The sequence below is a fragment of the Chenopodium album genome, chromosome 7 (assembly GCF_948465745.1).
Source record: "Chenopodium album chromosome 7, dcCheAlbu1.1, whole genome shotgun sequence".
Lineage (NCBI taxonomy): Eukaryota > Viridiplantae > Streptophyta > Magnoliopsida > Caryophyllales > Amaranthaceae > Chenopodium > Chenopodium album.
In genome coordinates, this window is record NC_137840.1 from 21,587,645 (window position 1) to 21,604,942 (window position 17,298).

At 41.1% G+C, this 17,298-nt stretch overlaps 3 protein-coding genes across 3 annotated transcripts; 2 read left to right on the top strand and 1 right to left on the bottom strand.

Annotated features, from left to right (window-relative positions):
- Positions 1 to 7,008: 7,008 nt before the first annotated feature.
- Positions 7,009 to 9,293, bottom strand: LOC145640077 (uncharacterized). Its single transcript, XM_081691388.1, has 9 exons — positions 9,150 to 9,293; positions 8,921 to 9,050; positions 8,580 to 8,676; positions 8,370 to 8,494; positions 8,213 to 8,297; positions 7,985 to 8,117; positions 7,573 to 7,628; positions 7,260 to 7,380; positions 7,009 to 7,158 (listed from the first exon to the last, which is right to left on the bottom strand). The coding sequence occupies exons 1-9, from the start codon at positions 9,291 to 9,293 to the stop codon at positions 7,009 to 7,011; spliced, it is 1,041 nt and encodes a 346-aa protein (XP_081547514.1).
- Positions 9,294 to 11,048: 1,755 nt separating this feature from the next.
- Positions 11,049 to 11,798, top strand: LOC145640078 (uncharacterized). The gene has a single exon (XM_081691390.1). The coding sequence runs from the start codon at positions 11,049 to 11,051 to the stop codon at positions 11,796 to 11,798; it is 750 nt and encodes a 249-aa protein (XP_081547516.1).
- A 130-nt stretch (positions 11,799 to 11,928) lies between these two features.
- On the top strand, positions 11,929 to 17,107 carry LOC145640079 (uncharacterized). Its single transcript, XM_081691391.1, has 4 exons — positions 11,929 to 12,427; positions 12,695 to 12,840; positions 15,568 to 15,972; positions 16,211 to 17,107. Exons 1-4 carry the CDS (start codon positions 11,929 to 11,931, stop codon positions 17,105 to 17,107), a joined length of 1,947 nt encoding a protein of 648 aa, XP_081547517.1.
- Positions 17,108 to 17,298: the final 191 nt, after the last annotated feature.

Sequence of the window (17,298 nt, forward strand, 5' to 3'; positions counted from 1 at the left end):
TGGGTTTTGTTTTTTTATCTTTTAAAAATGAATATCCGAAACACAGGGCCAACTGAAGGCAATGCTTCGGATAATGGCTTTCTGGGATACAAGGCTCAGTTAAGGCAATATCCCAGACTGAAGAACAAGTCTTTGGAGAATAAGTCTTACTGAAGTTTGATTTCAGCTGAAAGACCGGAGTTCTTTAAAAAGACGAGTTTGTCAGCAATCCGAAACCCAGTTACCCGGAGGCGAAGGTTTCAGACAGGCCTGAATAAAAAATTTTCAACAGTTGCTGGTATCCTTGGTTTTCTGTCTATCTTTGAGAATGGATATCCGGAACATAGGGCCAACTGAAGGCGATGTTTCGGATAATGGCTTTCTGGGATACGAGGCTCAGTTAAGGCAATATCCCAGACTTGTCCATGGACTCATGTCTTTGGAGAACAAGTCTTACTGAAGCTTGACTTCAGCTGGAAGACCAGTGTTCTTTAAAAAGACGGGTTTGTCAGCAATCCGAAACCCAGTTACCTGGAGGCGAAGGTTTCAAACGGGGCTGAATAAAAACCCTTGAAGAGTAGATAGAACAAAGAAACTTTGAAAGAATAAAAAGTTGCGAATATTTACATAAATGGTGGCTCCAAGGCCTTTCATTAATTCAAAATGTACTTACAAAGATTGTTCTGCCCCGAAGGATTTACACATGATATTTCTTCAGTACATCAGCGTTCCAGTGATTTTTCAACTCAGTTCCATCCAACTGCCGAAGTCGGTATGTCCCTGGTTGAAGCTCATCACAGATTTCGTAGGGCCCTTCCCATGTAGCTGAGAGTTTCCCATGGACTCGGCCTTTCTGAACTGCAGCAGCATTCCGAAGGACAAGGTCTCCAATTTTGAGGGGTCTTGCATGGACCCTTCGGTTGTAAAATTTGCTGATTCTCTGCTTATAAGCAGCCATTCTGTCTCGGGCTGAGTCTCTTACTTCGTCGAGGAAATCGAGAGATTCCTTCATCAGTTGCTCATTCCCAGCCGAGAAGTGGTGCACTCGTAAACTCTCAGAGCCGATTTCCACTGGAAGGACGGCTTCGGCACCATACACCAGTTCAAAAGGTGAATAGCCCGTTGCCTCTTTTTCAGTTGTCCGAAGGGACCAAAGGGTTCTTGGGAGCTCCTCCAGCCACTTGGACTTTTGATCTTCCACCCTCTTTTTGAGGGCATTTAGGATCTGTTTATTTGCAGCTTCGGCTTGTCCGTTACTTTGCGGGTGGCATACCGCTGAATATGCCAGTTTGATGCCGAACTGATCTGTATACCGCTTCAGCGGTAAGTTATCGAATTGCCTCCCATGATCGAAGACAAATACTCTTGGGATGCCGAAACGAGCGATGATATTCTGCCAGATAAATTTTCTGACAGTTTGCTCTGTAATGTTCGAGGCTGCTTCGGCCTCGATCCATTTACTGAAGTAGTCAACACCGACTATCAGCCATTTTTTCTGGTACATAGCATCTGGAAATGGTCCCAGTATATCCAGTCCCCATTGGGCAAACGGGAGTGGATTAAGGATTGGCTGAAGATCCCTAGCTGGCTGATGGATAACTGGTGCGAATTTTTGACATTTTTCGCATTTCCGAACCAGCTCCTTAGCATCTGAAATCATGGTGGGCCAGCAATATCCGGCCCTCAATGCCTTGTGGGCTAAGGTCCTTCCCCCGATGTGGTTCCCGCAGATGCCGAGGTGAATCTCCCGTAGGATATAATCTGCATCTGTTGGTCCCACGCATTTCAGCAATGGGGCTGAGAAGGATTTTTTCAAAAGCTCCCCCCTGAAGATGATGAACCTTGAGCTGGTTCTCTTCAGCTTGGAAGCCAAAATTCTATCTTCGGGAATCTCTCCCCGAAGCTTGAAAGCTAGGATGGGGTCCATCCAGCTAGGCTCTGGGTCAGTGCAGCACACTTCAGGTGCTTCGTCGACACTTCTTTCTCGACGCACTTCCACATATACAGATCTGTTCAGCTCAGTGAGAGTTGAACTGGCAAGTTTGGAGAGTGCATCGGCCTGAGTATTCTGACCTCTTGGGATCAGTTGAACCTCAAAAGTTCTAAGCTTTGCAATGACTGATTTGATCTTGGCAAGATAGGCTATCATGGAGGGCTTTGGCCTCGTAGCTGCCACTGATCTGATATGCAACTAGCTGAGAGTCTGTTTTCAGGCATACATGCTCGGCTTCCAGGGAGATGCACAGCTCTAGGCCAGCGATTGCTGCCTCATATTCAGCTTCGTTGTTCGAAGCCTTAAAAGAAAATTTTAGTGCATACTCAAAGGATTTGCCTTCGGGAGAGGTTATCACTATCTCTGCCCCCGAACCATTTACGGTGGAGGATCCATCCGTAAACACGGTCCAGACTTTCCTTTCATTATCTAGCGTCTCTTGGTACAAGCATTCGGCCAAGAAATCCGCTAGAGCTTGAGCCTTTATAGCAGCCCTCGGCTGATAGCTGATGCTGAATTCGGTGAGCTCGAAAGCCCACTTGGCCAGCCTACCAGATTTTTCAACTTTGTCGAGAACTTTTTCCAGCGGCTGATCAGTTAAGACCACTATCTGATGGCAATCAAAATAGGGCCTCAGCTTCCGAGCAGCTACCACTACCGCAAAAGCGACTTTCTCGAGTAAAGGGTAGCGAGTCTCGGCATCCGTCAGGGTGTGACTGACGAAATAGATCGGTTGCTGAACTTTGCTTTCTTCCTTCAGCAGCACTGCACTGATGGTGGCTGGACTAACGGCCACATACAGATACAAAGTTTCTCCCTCTGCTGGGCTAGCCAGCGTTGGGAGTTGAGCCAGATGCTCCCGAAGCTGCTTGAAGGCTTCTTTTTGCTCTTCCTCCCAAACGAGCTCTTTTGTTTTCGGGAGTTTCAGGGCTTTGAAGAAAGGTAACCCCTTATCCGAAGCTCTGGAAATGAACCTCGAGAGGGCTGCCATTCTTCCGGTGAGCCGCTGAACATCCCGCTTTGTCTTCGGCTCAGGAAGGTCAAGCGCTGCTTTGACTTTGGAGGGATTGGCATCGATCCCCCTCTTGCTGACCATGAACCCAAGGAATTTCCCTGACTTCACGCCGAAGACACACTTCTTCGGATTCAGCTTCATTTGATGATTTCTTAAGGTGGCGAAGCTTTCAGCCAGGTCCTTAACATGGTCCTCAGAATTTTTGCTTTTGACGATTGAATCGTCAACATAGACTTCCATGTTTCGGCCCTTTTGATCGGCGAAAACTTGATCCACCAGCCTTTGATAGGTTGCCCCCGCATTTTTCAATCCGAAGGGCATCATTTTATAATTGTACACCCCGGCATTCGTGACGAATGCCGTCTTTGCTCGATCGTCGGGGTGCATGAAGATCTGATGATACCCCGAGAATGCGTCCATGAAACTAAGCAAGGCATGGCCACTTGTCGAGTCGACTAGCTGATCGATCCTCGGCAAGGGATAGAAATCCTTCGGACAAGCCTTATTTAGGTCCGTGAAGTCAAAGCACATCCTCCAGGTACCATTGGCCTTCTGAACCATCACCACATTTGCCAGCCATTCTGGATATTGACAAGGCTCGATGAAGCCTGCCTCCAGCAACTTTTTGACCTCGGCTGCGATGTCTCGGTTCTTATTAGCGGAGTAGTTCCGCTTCTTTTGCTTAATTGGTCGACACGTTGGGTCAACATTAAGCTTATGGGAGATGAGGTTTGGACTTATCCCGGGCATATCAGCTGCCGAGAAAGCAAACACATCTCTGTTGTCCCGAACGAGTTGAATAAGTTCACAACGGGTGTTCGGATCAAGGTCCATCCCGATTGTTACACATTTCTCAGCGTCTCCTTCGGTCAACTCGACCGTTTCAGTCTGCTGGTCCAGGTCCATTGTTGATGGACTGGACTCTTCACAATCTGGCCTGGTGTCTATGTCAACCGGCGTCCCAGACTTTTTGTTCTTCGGCTGGCTCTCTAAGTCTTTCGGCTCAGATGAAGAGCTAGCCTTTTCCCTTTCTGGCCCTTTTTCTCTGGGCACAGAACCTTGGGCCGAAGCACTTAGGCCTTTCGGCTTTTTTGTGTTGGGCTCTCTTTCTTTTTCTTTCTCCTCCTCATCCTTGTCGTCGTCATCTGGGCGACTAGTGGATGGCTTGAGGTAGTTGCACCTTCGGGCGTCCTTTTGGCTACCCTGGATCCTTTCGGGGAAGCCGGCGTCTGAGACGTAAATCATCAGCTGATGATAAGTTGAGACGACCCCTTGGATCTCGTGAATTATGGGTCTCCCCAAAATCACGTTGTACACTGAAGGAGCGTCAATGACCAAAAATTCAGTCATGACGTTCCTGGCTGCCTCATCGCAGCCGATGGTGACAGGAAGTGTCACCTTCCCATCTGGGTAAGTTGAAGCCCCATTGAATCCGGATACCGGGTAGGGTACTGGTGTAAGGTGCTTGGGCTTCAGCTTGATTTGATTGTAGGCCTTTCGGAACAGGATGTTTGCTCCGCTGCCACCGTCAACAAGGACTTTACTGACGTCGTGGTTGGCCACCGTGGCGATAATAACCAACGGATCCTCGTGAGGGAACGTTACCCCCCGACAGTCGGCGGCTGTGAACGTCATATTCGGCACCGGCGACTGGGGAGGCTGAATGTCAGCGTTGTTCACCTGGTGGGTCAGAGCCCTAAGGTGTCGCTTGTGTTCCCTCCGAGAGCATATTCCTCCCGAGATAACATTGATCGGAGAGAATTTTCCCTCCGCATTTTTATTGTTCTTCCGGGGGAAGTCGAGGTCTTGCCGAGAGTCCTTTGCTGACTTCTCGGCCTCCTTTTTCTCGCGGTGATCCGCGATGTATTTTTTCAAGTATCCCTTCCGGACCATGTCTTCGATCTGGTCCTTCAGCTGGATACACTCCTCAGTGTTATGTCCCGGAGATTCGTGGAACTCGCACCACTGATTTTTATTTTTTCGCTGATACCACTCTGGGAGTGGTCTCGGCTTTCGGTAACTCTGCTCTTCCTTCGTCACGTTGTAAATTTTGGCGCGTGGAAGAGAGAGCGGAGTGTAGGACTCGTATCTGCCTGTGTATGAAGCAGATTTCTCCTTCTTCGGCTCGTTGGCCGAAGATTGTCTCGAGGCCTTGGCCTTTCCCTTTGTCCTCTGGCCTTGGCCTTCAGACAAGGGTGTTTGTTTCTGCTTCCCTCCCCCAGATTGAGGTTGGGTTTTTGTTTTGTTCGACTCTTCGGCTCGGATGAATTTATCCGAGGCATTCAGAGCTTCCTCCAAGGTCTGCGGGGTATGCATGACCATGAAGTCTAGGAACTTCCCAGGCTGAAGGTCGTTCTGCATTGCAAAAACAGCTAGCCCCTGGTCCAGCTGAGAGACGCTGGATGACTCGTTGCTGAAACGGGTCAGGTAGTCTCGGAGGCTTTCGGTCTCCCCCTGTTGCAGACCCATGAGTTCTGCAGTAGTCTTCTCTCGGCGGTTTGCCGTGGAAAACTTGCTCCTAAATTTGGAGGACAGATCGTCCCACCCTATTATAGAGCCTTGTTTCACTCCCTTGGAGATCCATGCTTGCACGACCCCCTTGAGAGTGGTTGGGAAATATTTGCACCAAGTCGCTTCGGACCTGGGGCAAAGATGCATGTGAGCCTCATACGAGGCAATGTGGTCCTTCGGATCCGAAGTCCCATCATATGTGATGTGCGACGGTATTTTAACCGTGGGCACGTGCTCTTCCAGTATCCATTGCTCGAACGGGGAACTGGTGGGTAGCATTACGGCCTTGCCCTTGTTCCTGGCCGAAGGGACCGCGCTCCGCCCTCTTAGAGAGGTAGGAGCGGTTTTCGTCCCTGGCTGGGAAGTTTGGGTCTCGGCTGCAGGGAACGAGAGGCGACTGTGCACGCTCGGTTCCTTGTCGCCGAGTCGATCGAGAGCGCTTCGGCGAACAGTCACAGGTTGTTCTCGGCGAGCAGATTCTGGCCGAGAAGTTGAGCTGCTGCTCTTATGCGTTTCTGGCCGGGAGGTTGAGGATCGCGAGAAAAATTGAGGGTTCTTTTTCCTTTCTCTTTCAGTTCGCCAGGTATCCTCTTCCCACTTTTCCAGTTCCCGGAAGGAAGAAGGTTTCCCACCATCATGGTCTAGCTTCCTCCGCTGATGTCGGGTATGCGGAGGAGCTCGATCACGAGGTGGAGGCATGTTTTGTGCCCTCATTGCCTCCATGAGCACTGCCAGCGCTCTCGCCACCTCCTCCGAGCTGGGCCCCGTCAAAGGGGTCCTCGGCTGAGTGTGGGAATGAGAGCGGACGGTCAATGGTTGGCTTTGGGGCACGGAGTGAGTCCTATGATCGGACTGACCTCTGCTAGACCGAGAGGGACTCGGCCTATGATGAGAGTTGTGAATTATGGGAGAAAGGGAATCCTCCCTGTCTGATCCTCCCCCCGGACTGGCACCCTTGGGAGAGTTCCTGTCCGGTGAGGGTGATGGTGTAGGAGTTTTAGGCTTTTCGCCCGCTCCTTGACGGAGGCTTCTGCTCTTGCGGTTCTTAGCCATTGCCACTAAGATGATTGCAAGATGATTTTGATTAGAGATTTGGCTTAAAGATTTTTGAAAGTCTTCCCCACAGACGGCGCCAAATTGTTTCGGGTGAAAACAATGGGGCCTTGCCGAAGGCCCGTTGAAATGGTGAAGACTGAATTCGGTCCAAGTGATGTTGGGCCGAAGGTTTCCTGCACAGCGAACACACGTAAACTAGCCTCGGGGGTGTTGCCGAGGAAGGCCCCTCCGATGCTAAAGTCAGTACAATGTGTAGAGAGAGAAAGCTATGCAAGAGTATTAATTGATTGAGGCTTTGTGTGTATATGCTTACAAAGATCATATTGATGGCTTTTATACCTTTGCACATATGGAGAATGTGGGCCGTGGCCCAATTGACATGTCTTGTGGACTGATCTTGACTTTAGCACAATTGGAGAGTTGAACCTTGACCTTGGGCTTTTAATTGGATCATTTAATGACTATGCCCAATTAGACTTAATTGGACCCAAACATTACTTATCCCAATTTTTTCGAGATTGTACTTCGAAATTTGGACCTTGAACAAAAAATTTTTGTTCAAAAGTAAATCAAGTTCTTTTGGATATGAATCATTTTTACCTTCCTGCATAAAAAGAAATTGTATTAGAATGGTTGGACAAGGAAGGGTTGGATAGTCCAATATGAGTATTAAAACTCAAATGTTATACTCATATTTTTAAATACCTTTGACAGCTTATCCTTCAAATTTGTAGCTGATATTTGAAGAATTTGAAATATTTCACGATCAAACATGACAAAAGTTGCTATTCCGCTATCATTTTCCACCGTCACAGTCACTTTGTACCTACATGAATAGAATTGTAAATATTGCAAAGTATGAAGCATTTAAATATTTCATATAATCATGTACTATTTTTTGAAAAAGTACCTTGGTGGAGCAGATTTCACATGTGCGTCACATTTTTGGCACCAATATCATCTTCCACCTCCTTCATAATCAACCTTTTTGTTACATTATTTGCAAGAACTATAGTACCATGCGGTATCAGATTCTATACTAACGATGGTAGCAAATGTCACAAAATAACATTCCTGTAAAATCCATATAGTATATTAATTAATTAGATTTTTTTTTTTTGTAAAGATGTATCTCTTTTTTTTAAAAAAAAAAAGTGTAGTGAAAAATCTATAATTATATATCAAAGGGAATATCTCGCAATATTTAATTATCCCGTATTTATTACGACCTGTGTGATTGGATAAATAAAAAAAAAATCTTATACAATATATTAATAAAAGAACACATTCTAGTAGAATATTTGTTAAACTGTATTCTATCTATAAAATAACTAAACTATATATGCGTTATTTTTATTCAGAAAAAAATTCTATAAATTATGTTAATATTTAATTATTTATATACACACATAATTATTAAATTAACTTACTTTATTAGTCTCACATATCTCGTCCAATTGCTTGCGTTCAGACATTATCATAAATTCATCGGACAAAGAATGTGATATTTGACTTGGCAACTGAGTTATATTTTGTGAATGAGAATCATCTCCACCTATAATGCTAACACCAGTAAAAAAAAATTATCAGTTAGATATATGTTAGTTAGTTGGCAATATACACATATTTAATAAAATTAACTTAGTGATTTGTTATACCTGCTCCTAAAATCACGCACTTCGGATATGTCTTCATTAAGGAATATCTTTGTTGCAAAAAGTGAATTTTGTAGAGTAACTTCATCTAAATAACAAAACTTATCAATATTCAATTATATCAATTTTAAAAACATAATTTGAAATAAAATAGAATTACCTCTAAAGATCTTAATCATAGAAAATTGTATTATGATAACGACGTGTCCTTGAATGTCATCTTTTACAAAATTTGACACTTGTTCAGCATACTTGCCCCATAAAGTAGTTTTCAATTTGTTCTTCCTATCAATAGTATTGAAGAAAACAATAAATTTAAGAAAAATTTAATTTTTTTGTACAAAATATTATATACAATAAATTATGTCACTGTTGATCTTCTATCTCAAGTGGCAGCTTTAAATTTGGTGTAGAACCTTTCGACTCATCTATCATCTCACCTATTCCTGTAATCGTTCCGATTACATCTAAAAGACACCATAAAATATATTAATTTTAAAAAATTAAATTTCTAAACAAACAGAAATTAAAAGGGACAAAATACGTGTCATTTAAAAGGTAACATGAGATTTATCGACTAAATAAATGTCATTTAACTGTTTTTCAAGTATTTTATGAAAAGGGACTAAATCTAATCCGTGTAAGGAGAGCCCAACTTCTTCGCAATCTTTGATTGAAGTCCTATAAAAAAATTGATTTTATATGTATAACAAGTTGCTCTATACTTTCCATAATTTTTTCCTACTCCAAAGTTAGAAATGATGCAAGTTGAGCCTTCTTTCACAAGTTTTTCAAATCGCTGAATAAGTGTTTGTTTGATACTGGCTTGCATCTTTGATCCCTGTGATAAAAATTGTAGTAATTGTTATGTACATAAATAAATAGAACGCATGCATTTGTAGTTTGAATAAATAACGAAACAATAAAAATAACATTGTACATTTTCATCAACCAAAACGAAATCAACTGAACCAGTTTTTTCAGGTTTATTGTAGTCTGGAACATACCAAACTCTCACAATCCTAACTTTGGTCTTCCAGTTTTCTTTAAGAGAGGTTATATCATTCAACATGGTGTACGCCATTTAGAATTTAATGATATAAAATACAAACTTTTGGTTCTTGTATATCAATTAGAATGATAAGTGTATATTTATATGTTTTTTTACACTCAAATATAGTGTCGATTAATTTAAGGAAGGTAAGGATGGTAACTATGTCAACACTATATTTTATTAAATAATCAACCAACTATATGATAGTGGAATGTTGAGATTTTACTAAAATAACTAAGTAAGGAGATTCGTTAATTGTAGAATAAAGTAAAAATATTGTTCATAAAAATGATTTGTCAAATCACAAATTAACTATATTCCACATATTCCATTATATTCGTAACATATGATTCTTAATATATTTTGCAAATATTATTACTTCAAAATCTATATGATTCTTACTATATTTCGTAACATATGATTCTTACTATACAATCTTTGTGAATATTCTTAATATATTTCACATATTCTACTATATTATTTTACTTAATATATTCCACATATTCTACTATATTATTTTGAATGAATATTATTTTGTGATTCTCTGCCTTTTCACATACATGTAATAAGATAGAATCATAAACTTTTAGAGATTATTTGCCAAGTATAGATTGACGTACCAATTTTGCCAAGTAAATAATATATATATATTATGCGTAATATTTAAAGAAAATAGAATGTCTTTGATTATTAAGTGAATAATTTCTTTATTTAAGATAGCGGAAAAAGAGCGGGAAAATATGGTTTGTGAAGGTGACACGTGGAGCTTCTTTTCCGAGTGCCCTCTGTTTTAGTATAGTTATAGATTATTAGAGTGATAGTGGTAGTTAAACTTTTTACAACTTTGGACTAGTTCTTTTATAAAAAAAAATAAATAAATAAAAGTAGTTGTTTCCCACACGTGCTTTAATTGATACTTCTCCACAAAATTTCCTTATTTTTGACAAATTTCATTTTTAACCATTTGTCTCTTTCAACTTTCGTAGCAAATATATATATATATATATATATATATATATATATATATATATATAAAATAAAAAAAAAACTGGATCAGCTTGTGATCTGACCCGTACAAGGTTTATGGAACCTCTGTTTTACCGTCGTGGCAGTGAGCCGGATTTCGCCTCCCCTTCTGGGCCCCTCGGGGTCGGTTTTCCCGGATCCTTTTGGGGCGGGTCCTAGTAACTGGCTCTAGTCTACTCTATCTCCTCAACCGGAAGCTACTCCGATGTCTATTCCTTCACCGTCGCTGTCATTGGCAGCCTCTTTCCCAACGTATAATTCGGAGGACTCCGGTTATTTGGATGATTCCTCAACTGATGGATTCGCATTTTCTCAAGATTCTCAGGCTACATCTCTTCTGCTTCATGACTATCAAATTCCAAGTGATGTTTCGGGTCTTGAGAATGATGAACTAACTCCTATGGAGTGTTCCCCGCCAGCGTCAGTGCCTCCTTCTCCGGGTTCCCCGGCGTCTGCTCCTTCAACTCCCCCCATTCAGGATATTGGACAGGGGACGAAGCCGCTTACCTTGAAATTGAGCAAGAAAGGAGATAAAGTTTGGAAATGGGTTAAGGTAGTGTGCCCGTGTAAGCGTCGTTCTTCTACTCCGGCATCTCCTATGGTTCAACCTCCAATTTCAGATGCGGGGTCTACTTGCCTCTCCTTTCTAAAGCCTTTTAAGAAGCGTAAATGCAGCGATGAAGGCTCTTCATCTTCTGGTTCTACCCCGCAGGGGTCTGAGGGCATGGTGGTTGCCCAAAACGAGCCACCAGGTCAGATATGAACATAGCAGCGTGGAATTGTAGGGGTCTTGGTACGGCGGACTCCCTTAAAGTTCCATATGTCGCTTCCCTAGTCCGCTCTTTTGATGTAGATATTATGTTTCTGATGGAAACCTTAGTTTCTGTAAATGTAGCTATGAATAAGTTATCCTTAGTTAACTTTGATGGTTTCTGTGGAGTGGATGCTTTAGGCCTTAGTGGGGGATTTGTAGTTTTTTGGTTTGCTCCCGTAGTTGTTAGGCCTATCTCAATTTATTCTCATGTTATTTTTTGCAAAGAGGAAGTTCCTGGCCAAGTAATAAAATATATCATATTTGTGTATGGTTCGCCTCATATTTCTTTTCGTAGTTCGGTTTGGGAGGAAATTTCTTCAATTTTAATTGAAGTTCCAAATGCAGTTATTTTAGGGGATTTTAACCAAGTTGAGTATTTTAGTGATAAAGTGGGAGGCTCTTTTGTAATTCCTGGACGACATGATTTTATAGAATGGAAACTTAATTCGCAATTAATGGATATTTCTTTCTTTGGTCCTCACTTTACTTGGACTAATGGCCAAGTCCTAAATCCTACCTTTGAGAGGCTAGATAAAGGGCTTGCTACTTCTTCCTGGATGGATCGACATCCCGAGGCTTCAATTTACCATCAACCGATACTGTTCTCGGATCATGCTGCTATTATTTTTGGGAATCGGGTCTACCTAATTTCAAGAAGCGTCCGTATAAGATTGAAAACTGGTGTTTGGGCTTAAAAGAAGTTTTCGTTTTGGTCCAGTCTCAGTGGCGGACCTCCCACTTGGGGTCCCAGATTTTCTCCATTTCTCGTAAACTGGAGAGTGTTAAGCAATGTTTGTTACATTGGTGTGTCTCGAATAAGAAAAAATGGGTATTGATTGGCAGGATCTTTACAGTTCGTTGAGTTCAGGTTCTTCTGATTTGCAGAATGATCAAGCTCGAGGTGATCTTTTACTGGTTCGAGAGGATCGGTTGTCTCGGGCACAGGCTGCTTTCTTGTTCTGGAAACAAAGGTGTAAGACTCGTTGGGATGCTTTAGGAGAATCTCATTCAGGTCTTCTTTTCCGTTTTGTTCAAGCTCGTCGACGTCGGAACAAGATCATGAGTTTAAAGGACAACAACGGTACTTGGGTCTCAGATCAACAAAAAATTTCTGAACTCTTATTTAGGCATTTCTCTTTACTCTATAATTGTCAGGATACTTCTCCTATTCCTAGTCCTGTTAACTGGGAGGAATTGGAAATTCCTACTCTATCACATGCAGATTATCAGTTTCTAATGACTCCTTTTTCTTCATTGGAAATTAAGGATGTTATGTTCCATATTGGTTCAGATAAATCACCGAATCCAGATAGGTTTACTTCTGGTTTTTTCAAGTCTCACTAGGCGGTGGTAGGTTCTGAGATCATTAAGGCTGTCAGGTTCTTCTTTGCTCATGGATACTTATTAAAGGAGTGGAATCGTACCCTTTTGGTTCTTCTTCCGAAGATTGGTCATCCAGAATCTCCGTCCCAATTCCGACCAATTAGGTTGTGTAATGTACTTTACAAATGTATTGCGAAGTGTCTTACGACTCGGCTGCGCCGTGTTTTACCATCCTTGATTTCGGAATATCAAAATGCCTTTGTTCCAGGAAGATTAATGGCGGATAATGGTCTCTTGGCTCATGAGTTGCTTTCGTACATGTCCAACTCCTCTTCCAGGCTGTGTTCGGCTGCCTTGAAACTTGACATGACCAAAGCTTATGATAGGGTTAACAGGGATTTCTTATCGGATGTTGTAGGGAATATTTCAAGCATTACCCCAAACTTGAACCCCCACTGTGATCATACACTAAAGTACGGTGGCGTCCAAAGGGAAAGAAGATAGAGCAAAAGAGTCGCCAACAAGTTTTAGGAACTTGTAAACCATTCACGAGGTGAATGTTACACCCTTTAACGATCCAGGAGATCGTTAACTCCAATAGTTCTGGAACCATGACTGGTAGTTCGGGGATGAAAGTATAAATCCAACCTAAAAGAGATTGAACCTGCCCTAATAATAGACCTCTACTTTATTCTGATCGTATTCATGTGCGCTTTCTGACTAACATACAATCATTAGGATTAACCCTAAACCTGTTTATCTATGTTGGTTGAATATTAATGCACAAATAAATCTATTATTGGCGATCACTTGAATTATAATCAAATTAACCCTAAACAAGATTATTAATTATCTTATTAAGCGTGATTACAAGTACAAATTCCCTTTAAACATGCATAAAAGGTGTGATCAAGCAATAACAATAAATATATCATGCAACATAATAATAATCATAATAATCATAATTATAACCAAAATAATCAAAATCATAATTAACATGTTAAAGCATAATAATAGCAAGATCCTAGGCATGATACTAACAAGATTAATAATAAACCCTAGCATGTCACTAAACAATAAAAATCAAAGCTTTAGCCCTAACATGATACTAACATGCTATTAGGAAAGAAAATCAAAGACATCATAGAAATCATACTTGATTTAGGGAACTTATTCTTTACCCTAAACATGATACTAGGAACTTATTGTTGTCATTCTAAACATCAAATTAAGAAAAAACATCCTAACGTGATACTAGGATTCAAAATAACAACCTAGACATGATTTCTATATCATAACAACAATAAATCAATTAAAGTACTTACTTGGATGCTTCGTATCTCTTTCTAATAACAAAATACACACGTTAGTAACTTCAAGGAAAATAATAAACAACAATTAAATTAAATAATTGAAATAGAGATTTGGGACCAAACCCTCAGAAATTAAAATTTTTCACGTCTAGGGCGAAGACAACTTCGAACTTGGCTAGGTGTGTCTAGTGCTAATGTATGAGGAATTGTGTTTGTAAAAGGCTGGGATAGAAAGAGAGAGAGAATCAAGAAATTCTTGATTAGAGTTGATGATTGAAAAAATGGAGATATGACCTCTATTTATAGGAAAAAAGAGAGTCGAAAAATAAAGAAAAGAATCCGAATTCGAATCGAAATAGAACTCGATGGACAGCAGTTTTTGCGGATTTTATTTTTATCATATCTTTTGATACAGAAGTCCAAATAAGGCATATAATATGTCGTTGGAAAGCTCTTTAAGTCTACTTTTCAACACAATCAAAATCATATTAAAATATTTTGTAGATAAAAAGATATGGCCGAAATAGTAGAACGGTGTCAGTTTTGAGTAGAGTTTCATATCTCATTCATATCTTTTTCGTTATAGCTCGGATTTAATATTATAATATATCATTGGAAAGATAATATCAAGATCTATACAACCATATAAAATTTGGATAAAGATTATGAGGCACAAAAATAAAATATGACTGTCTTTGAACATCTTTAAATTCGAATAGAATTAGAATTTAAGAAAAAGGAAAGTTTTATTTAACTCAAATTCTTTAATTTTATCTTTTCAAAAAAGATAATTAAGATCTTTTAGAAACTTATAGAAGCTTCTAATTAATCCTAATTAGTTTAAGAATAGGATTAGACCTTTGGACCCTCCACATGATCATTGGGCCGTAGGTAAGATCCGGTTCGAGCACAGTTTAGTATTTTGGTCATAACTTCCTCATTATTCATCGAAATTGGGCTTATAATATATCGTTGGAAAGGTCTTTTCAAGCCCCATCCAACTACACCATTATTGGACCCATATCATGGATTAAACTAAACTAGAATTCACGTTTTTCAAAAGTAGGGTAAGAAAGAAATATTTTCAAAAACAGAAAGAAGAGATATTTTAATAAATTAAAAACATCCTCATCAGGATTTGGTTTTGGGGAGACACATTTAGGTGTGTATAGATGTTCTCCGTCGATTTGGTTTTCCTCCCTACAGGGTCCATATCTTGCAGCAATGTGTTACGACGGTCTCTTACCAAATCCTGGTTAATGGCTCTCTTTCTCAGGCTTTTCTTCCTAAATGTGGTCTGCGTCAAGGACACCCGCTATCTCCTTACTTTTTTGTCTTATGTATGGAAGTTTTCTCTTTGATGCTTCGTTAAGATGAAAAGAAAGGCTTGTTCCAGGGTTTACGTGTGTCCCGGAGGGCCCCTTCTGTTTCTCATCTTTTCTTTGCAGATGATGCGTTGTTATTTTTTAAAGTTTCTCCTTCAGCATGTGACCGAATTCTTTCGGTCACAAATGAGTTCTGCTCGGTCTCGGGACAGATGATTAATATACAAAAGTCCTTTGTCAGTTTCAGTTCCAACACTCCTGCGGATTTCCGAGACTATTTATCTGCTAGCCTCATAATGCAGTGACGTCCTTCTATTGGTGAGTACTTAGGTCTTCCTGTGGATTTGGGCCGTGCGAAATGTAAAGACTTTTAGTTTATGATTGACAAGGTGGTTCGTAAGCTTTCTTCTTTTGCTTCTCTACACTTATCGACGGCTGCAAAACTGGTAATTATTAATTCGGTTCTGGTTGCTTCTTTCAACCATGTTCTTTCTGTTTTTAAGGTTCCTGCGACTATTTGTGATCGAGTTGATTCTCTTCTTACTCGGTTTTGGTGGAAATCGAACAAAGATTCTAGGGGTCTGGCTTTGACTTCTCCTGCATTGATGTACCTTCTGAAGGGTTTAGGGGGTTTGGGTATTCGTCATCTGCGGTCCTTTAATCTGGCCTTGCTTGCTAAGCAAGCTTGGCGTCTACGACTTAACCCCCATCTTTTTGCACCTCGGGTTCTCAGAGCTAAGTATCATACTTTATTGTCTTCAAGACCTTCTGTTACCTGTCCTCATCCTTCTTGGGGCAGCTGTGGTCTACAGGAGGGAGGGTTAGCTTTATCTTCGGGGCTAGCTTGGAAGATTGGGTCGGGTGATAAAGTCAGCATTTTACAGAACAGTTGGGATCCTAAGGTTAAGGTTGTTTTAAGGATTGTATTCCTGAAGAGACTCGTCCTTTGATGGTTTTTGATCTACTTTTACCTGATTCTGGCGCTTGGAATACTTCTTTGATTCGTCATTTGTTCCCTAATTCTGTTGCTTCGGCGATTCTTGGTTTGGAACGCCCGCACGGAACATTGACGATTTTGTTTACTGGAAGTACACCCGGGATGGGTCTTTCTTGACTAAAACTGCTTACACTGGGTTTCTTATTCAGCATTTCAATCTCCTACACTCTTCGCCTGCTTCGTGGTGCTGGAAACGTTTTTGGGGTTTGCCTATCCTTCCTAAATGGAAAATGCTAGCTTGGAAGGTTTTATATAATGCTCTTTCTGTGGCAGACCTTCTGAAATTGAAAGGTATTCCCATTAATTCCACTTGTGTTTTTTGCCATGTTTCTTCGGAGTCGGTGGGTTACCTTTTTCGGGATTGCCCTCTTTCCCGCCGTTTATGGGATTCCTTTTCTTGGGAGTCTCTTCCTAAGCTTGAGGCTCCTCTTCCTTTTCTAGTCTGGTTTTCGGCTGTCATCTCTAGATATGTGACAACAAAGAATTGGTCTACTTTAGATCGTTTCTTTGGGATTTGTTGGGCCATTTGGCTTACCAGGAATAGTGCTAGGTTTAGATCAACAGTCTACTCTCCTGATTCCATTTTGCATATCGCCCGGGACTGGTGGGACAAAAGTGGTAAGGCTCGTGATTTTTCTGATTCCCTTAATGATATTCCCCTGGGCTTTTCTTACCCTTTTGTGAGTCAGGTTTTGCGGGGTAATCCCAATGTGCCTGACATAGTTATTATGCACTTTGATGGTGCCTGGGATCAAGGCAATTATAATGCAGGAATAGGGTGGTGTTTTTGGGATACCTTTTCCTTCCAGTCTATTGGAGGTGGGCCAGGGCTTGTATGGCTGCTTCTGCGCTCCACTCAGAATTGCAAGCTTGTCTTTTTGGCCTTAGGCATGCTCTCCAGTCTTTTTGTCTTTTTTATGGTGCCTGGGATCAAGGCAATTATTCCGCGGCTACTTATGGGTCTTGGTTCTACTGATATTTCGGTGATCTGGCTCGTTCAGGGAATCCGGGAGTTTGTCTCTTCCTTTTCTACTTGTCATATTTGAAAGGTTTCAGGTGGCTGATCCTCATCCGCTTGCTAGAGCAGCAAGGCGTAGAGATTTGCTTTATTTTACTTTTTAAGCTTTGTCTTTTTGGTAGTTCTCTTTGTCCAAAAAAAAAAAAAAAAAATTCGTAGCAAAAGTCATTTTTTTTTTTTTTTTTTTTTTGGACAAAAAAAAAAGGCTAAAAGAAAAAA

What these genes read in the sequence shown, in the direction of transcription:
- LOC145640079 (XM_081691391.1), top strand. Translation starts at nt 11,929, where the DNA reads ATGGGTATTGATTGGCAGGATCTTTACAGTTCGTTGAGTTCAGGTTCT. An exon ending in GGGATTTCTTATCGGATGTT is followed by an intron (nt 12,841 to 15,567) that starts GTAGGGAATATT and finishes TCTGTTTTTAAG; the next exon opens with GTTCCTGCGACTATTTGTGA. An exon ending in GTTGGGATCCTAAGGTTAAG is followed by an intron (nt 15,973 to 16,210) that starts GTTGTTTTAAGG and finishes TTTCTTATTCAG; the next exon opens with CATTTCAATCTCCTACACTC.
- LOC145640078 (XM_081691390.1), top strand. Translation starts at nt 11,049, where the DNA reads ATGAACATAGCAGCGTGGAATTGTAGGGGTCTTGGTACGGCGGACTCC.
- LOC145640077 (XM_081691388.1), bottom strand. Translation starts at nt 9,293, where the DNA reads ATGGCGTACACCATGTTGAATGATATAACCTCTCTTAAAGAAAACTGG. An exon ending in GTGCGTGATTTTAGGAGCAG is followed by an intron (nt 8,118 to 8,212) that starts GTATAACAAATC and finishes TACTGGTGTTAG; the next exon opens with CATTATAGGTGGAGATGATT. An exon ending in AGATATGTGAGACTAATAAA is followed by an intron (nt 7,629 to 7,984) that starts GTAAGTTAATTT and finishes TGGATTTTACAG; the next exon opens with GAATGTTATTTTGTGACATT.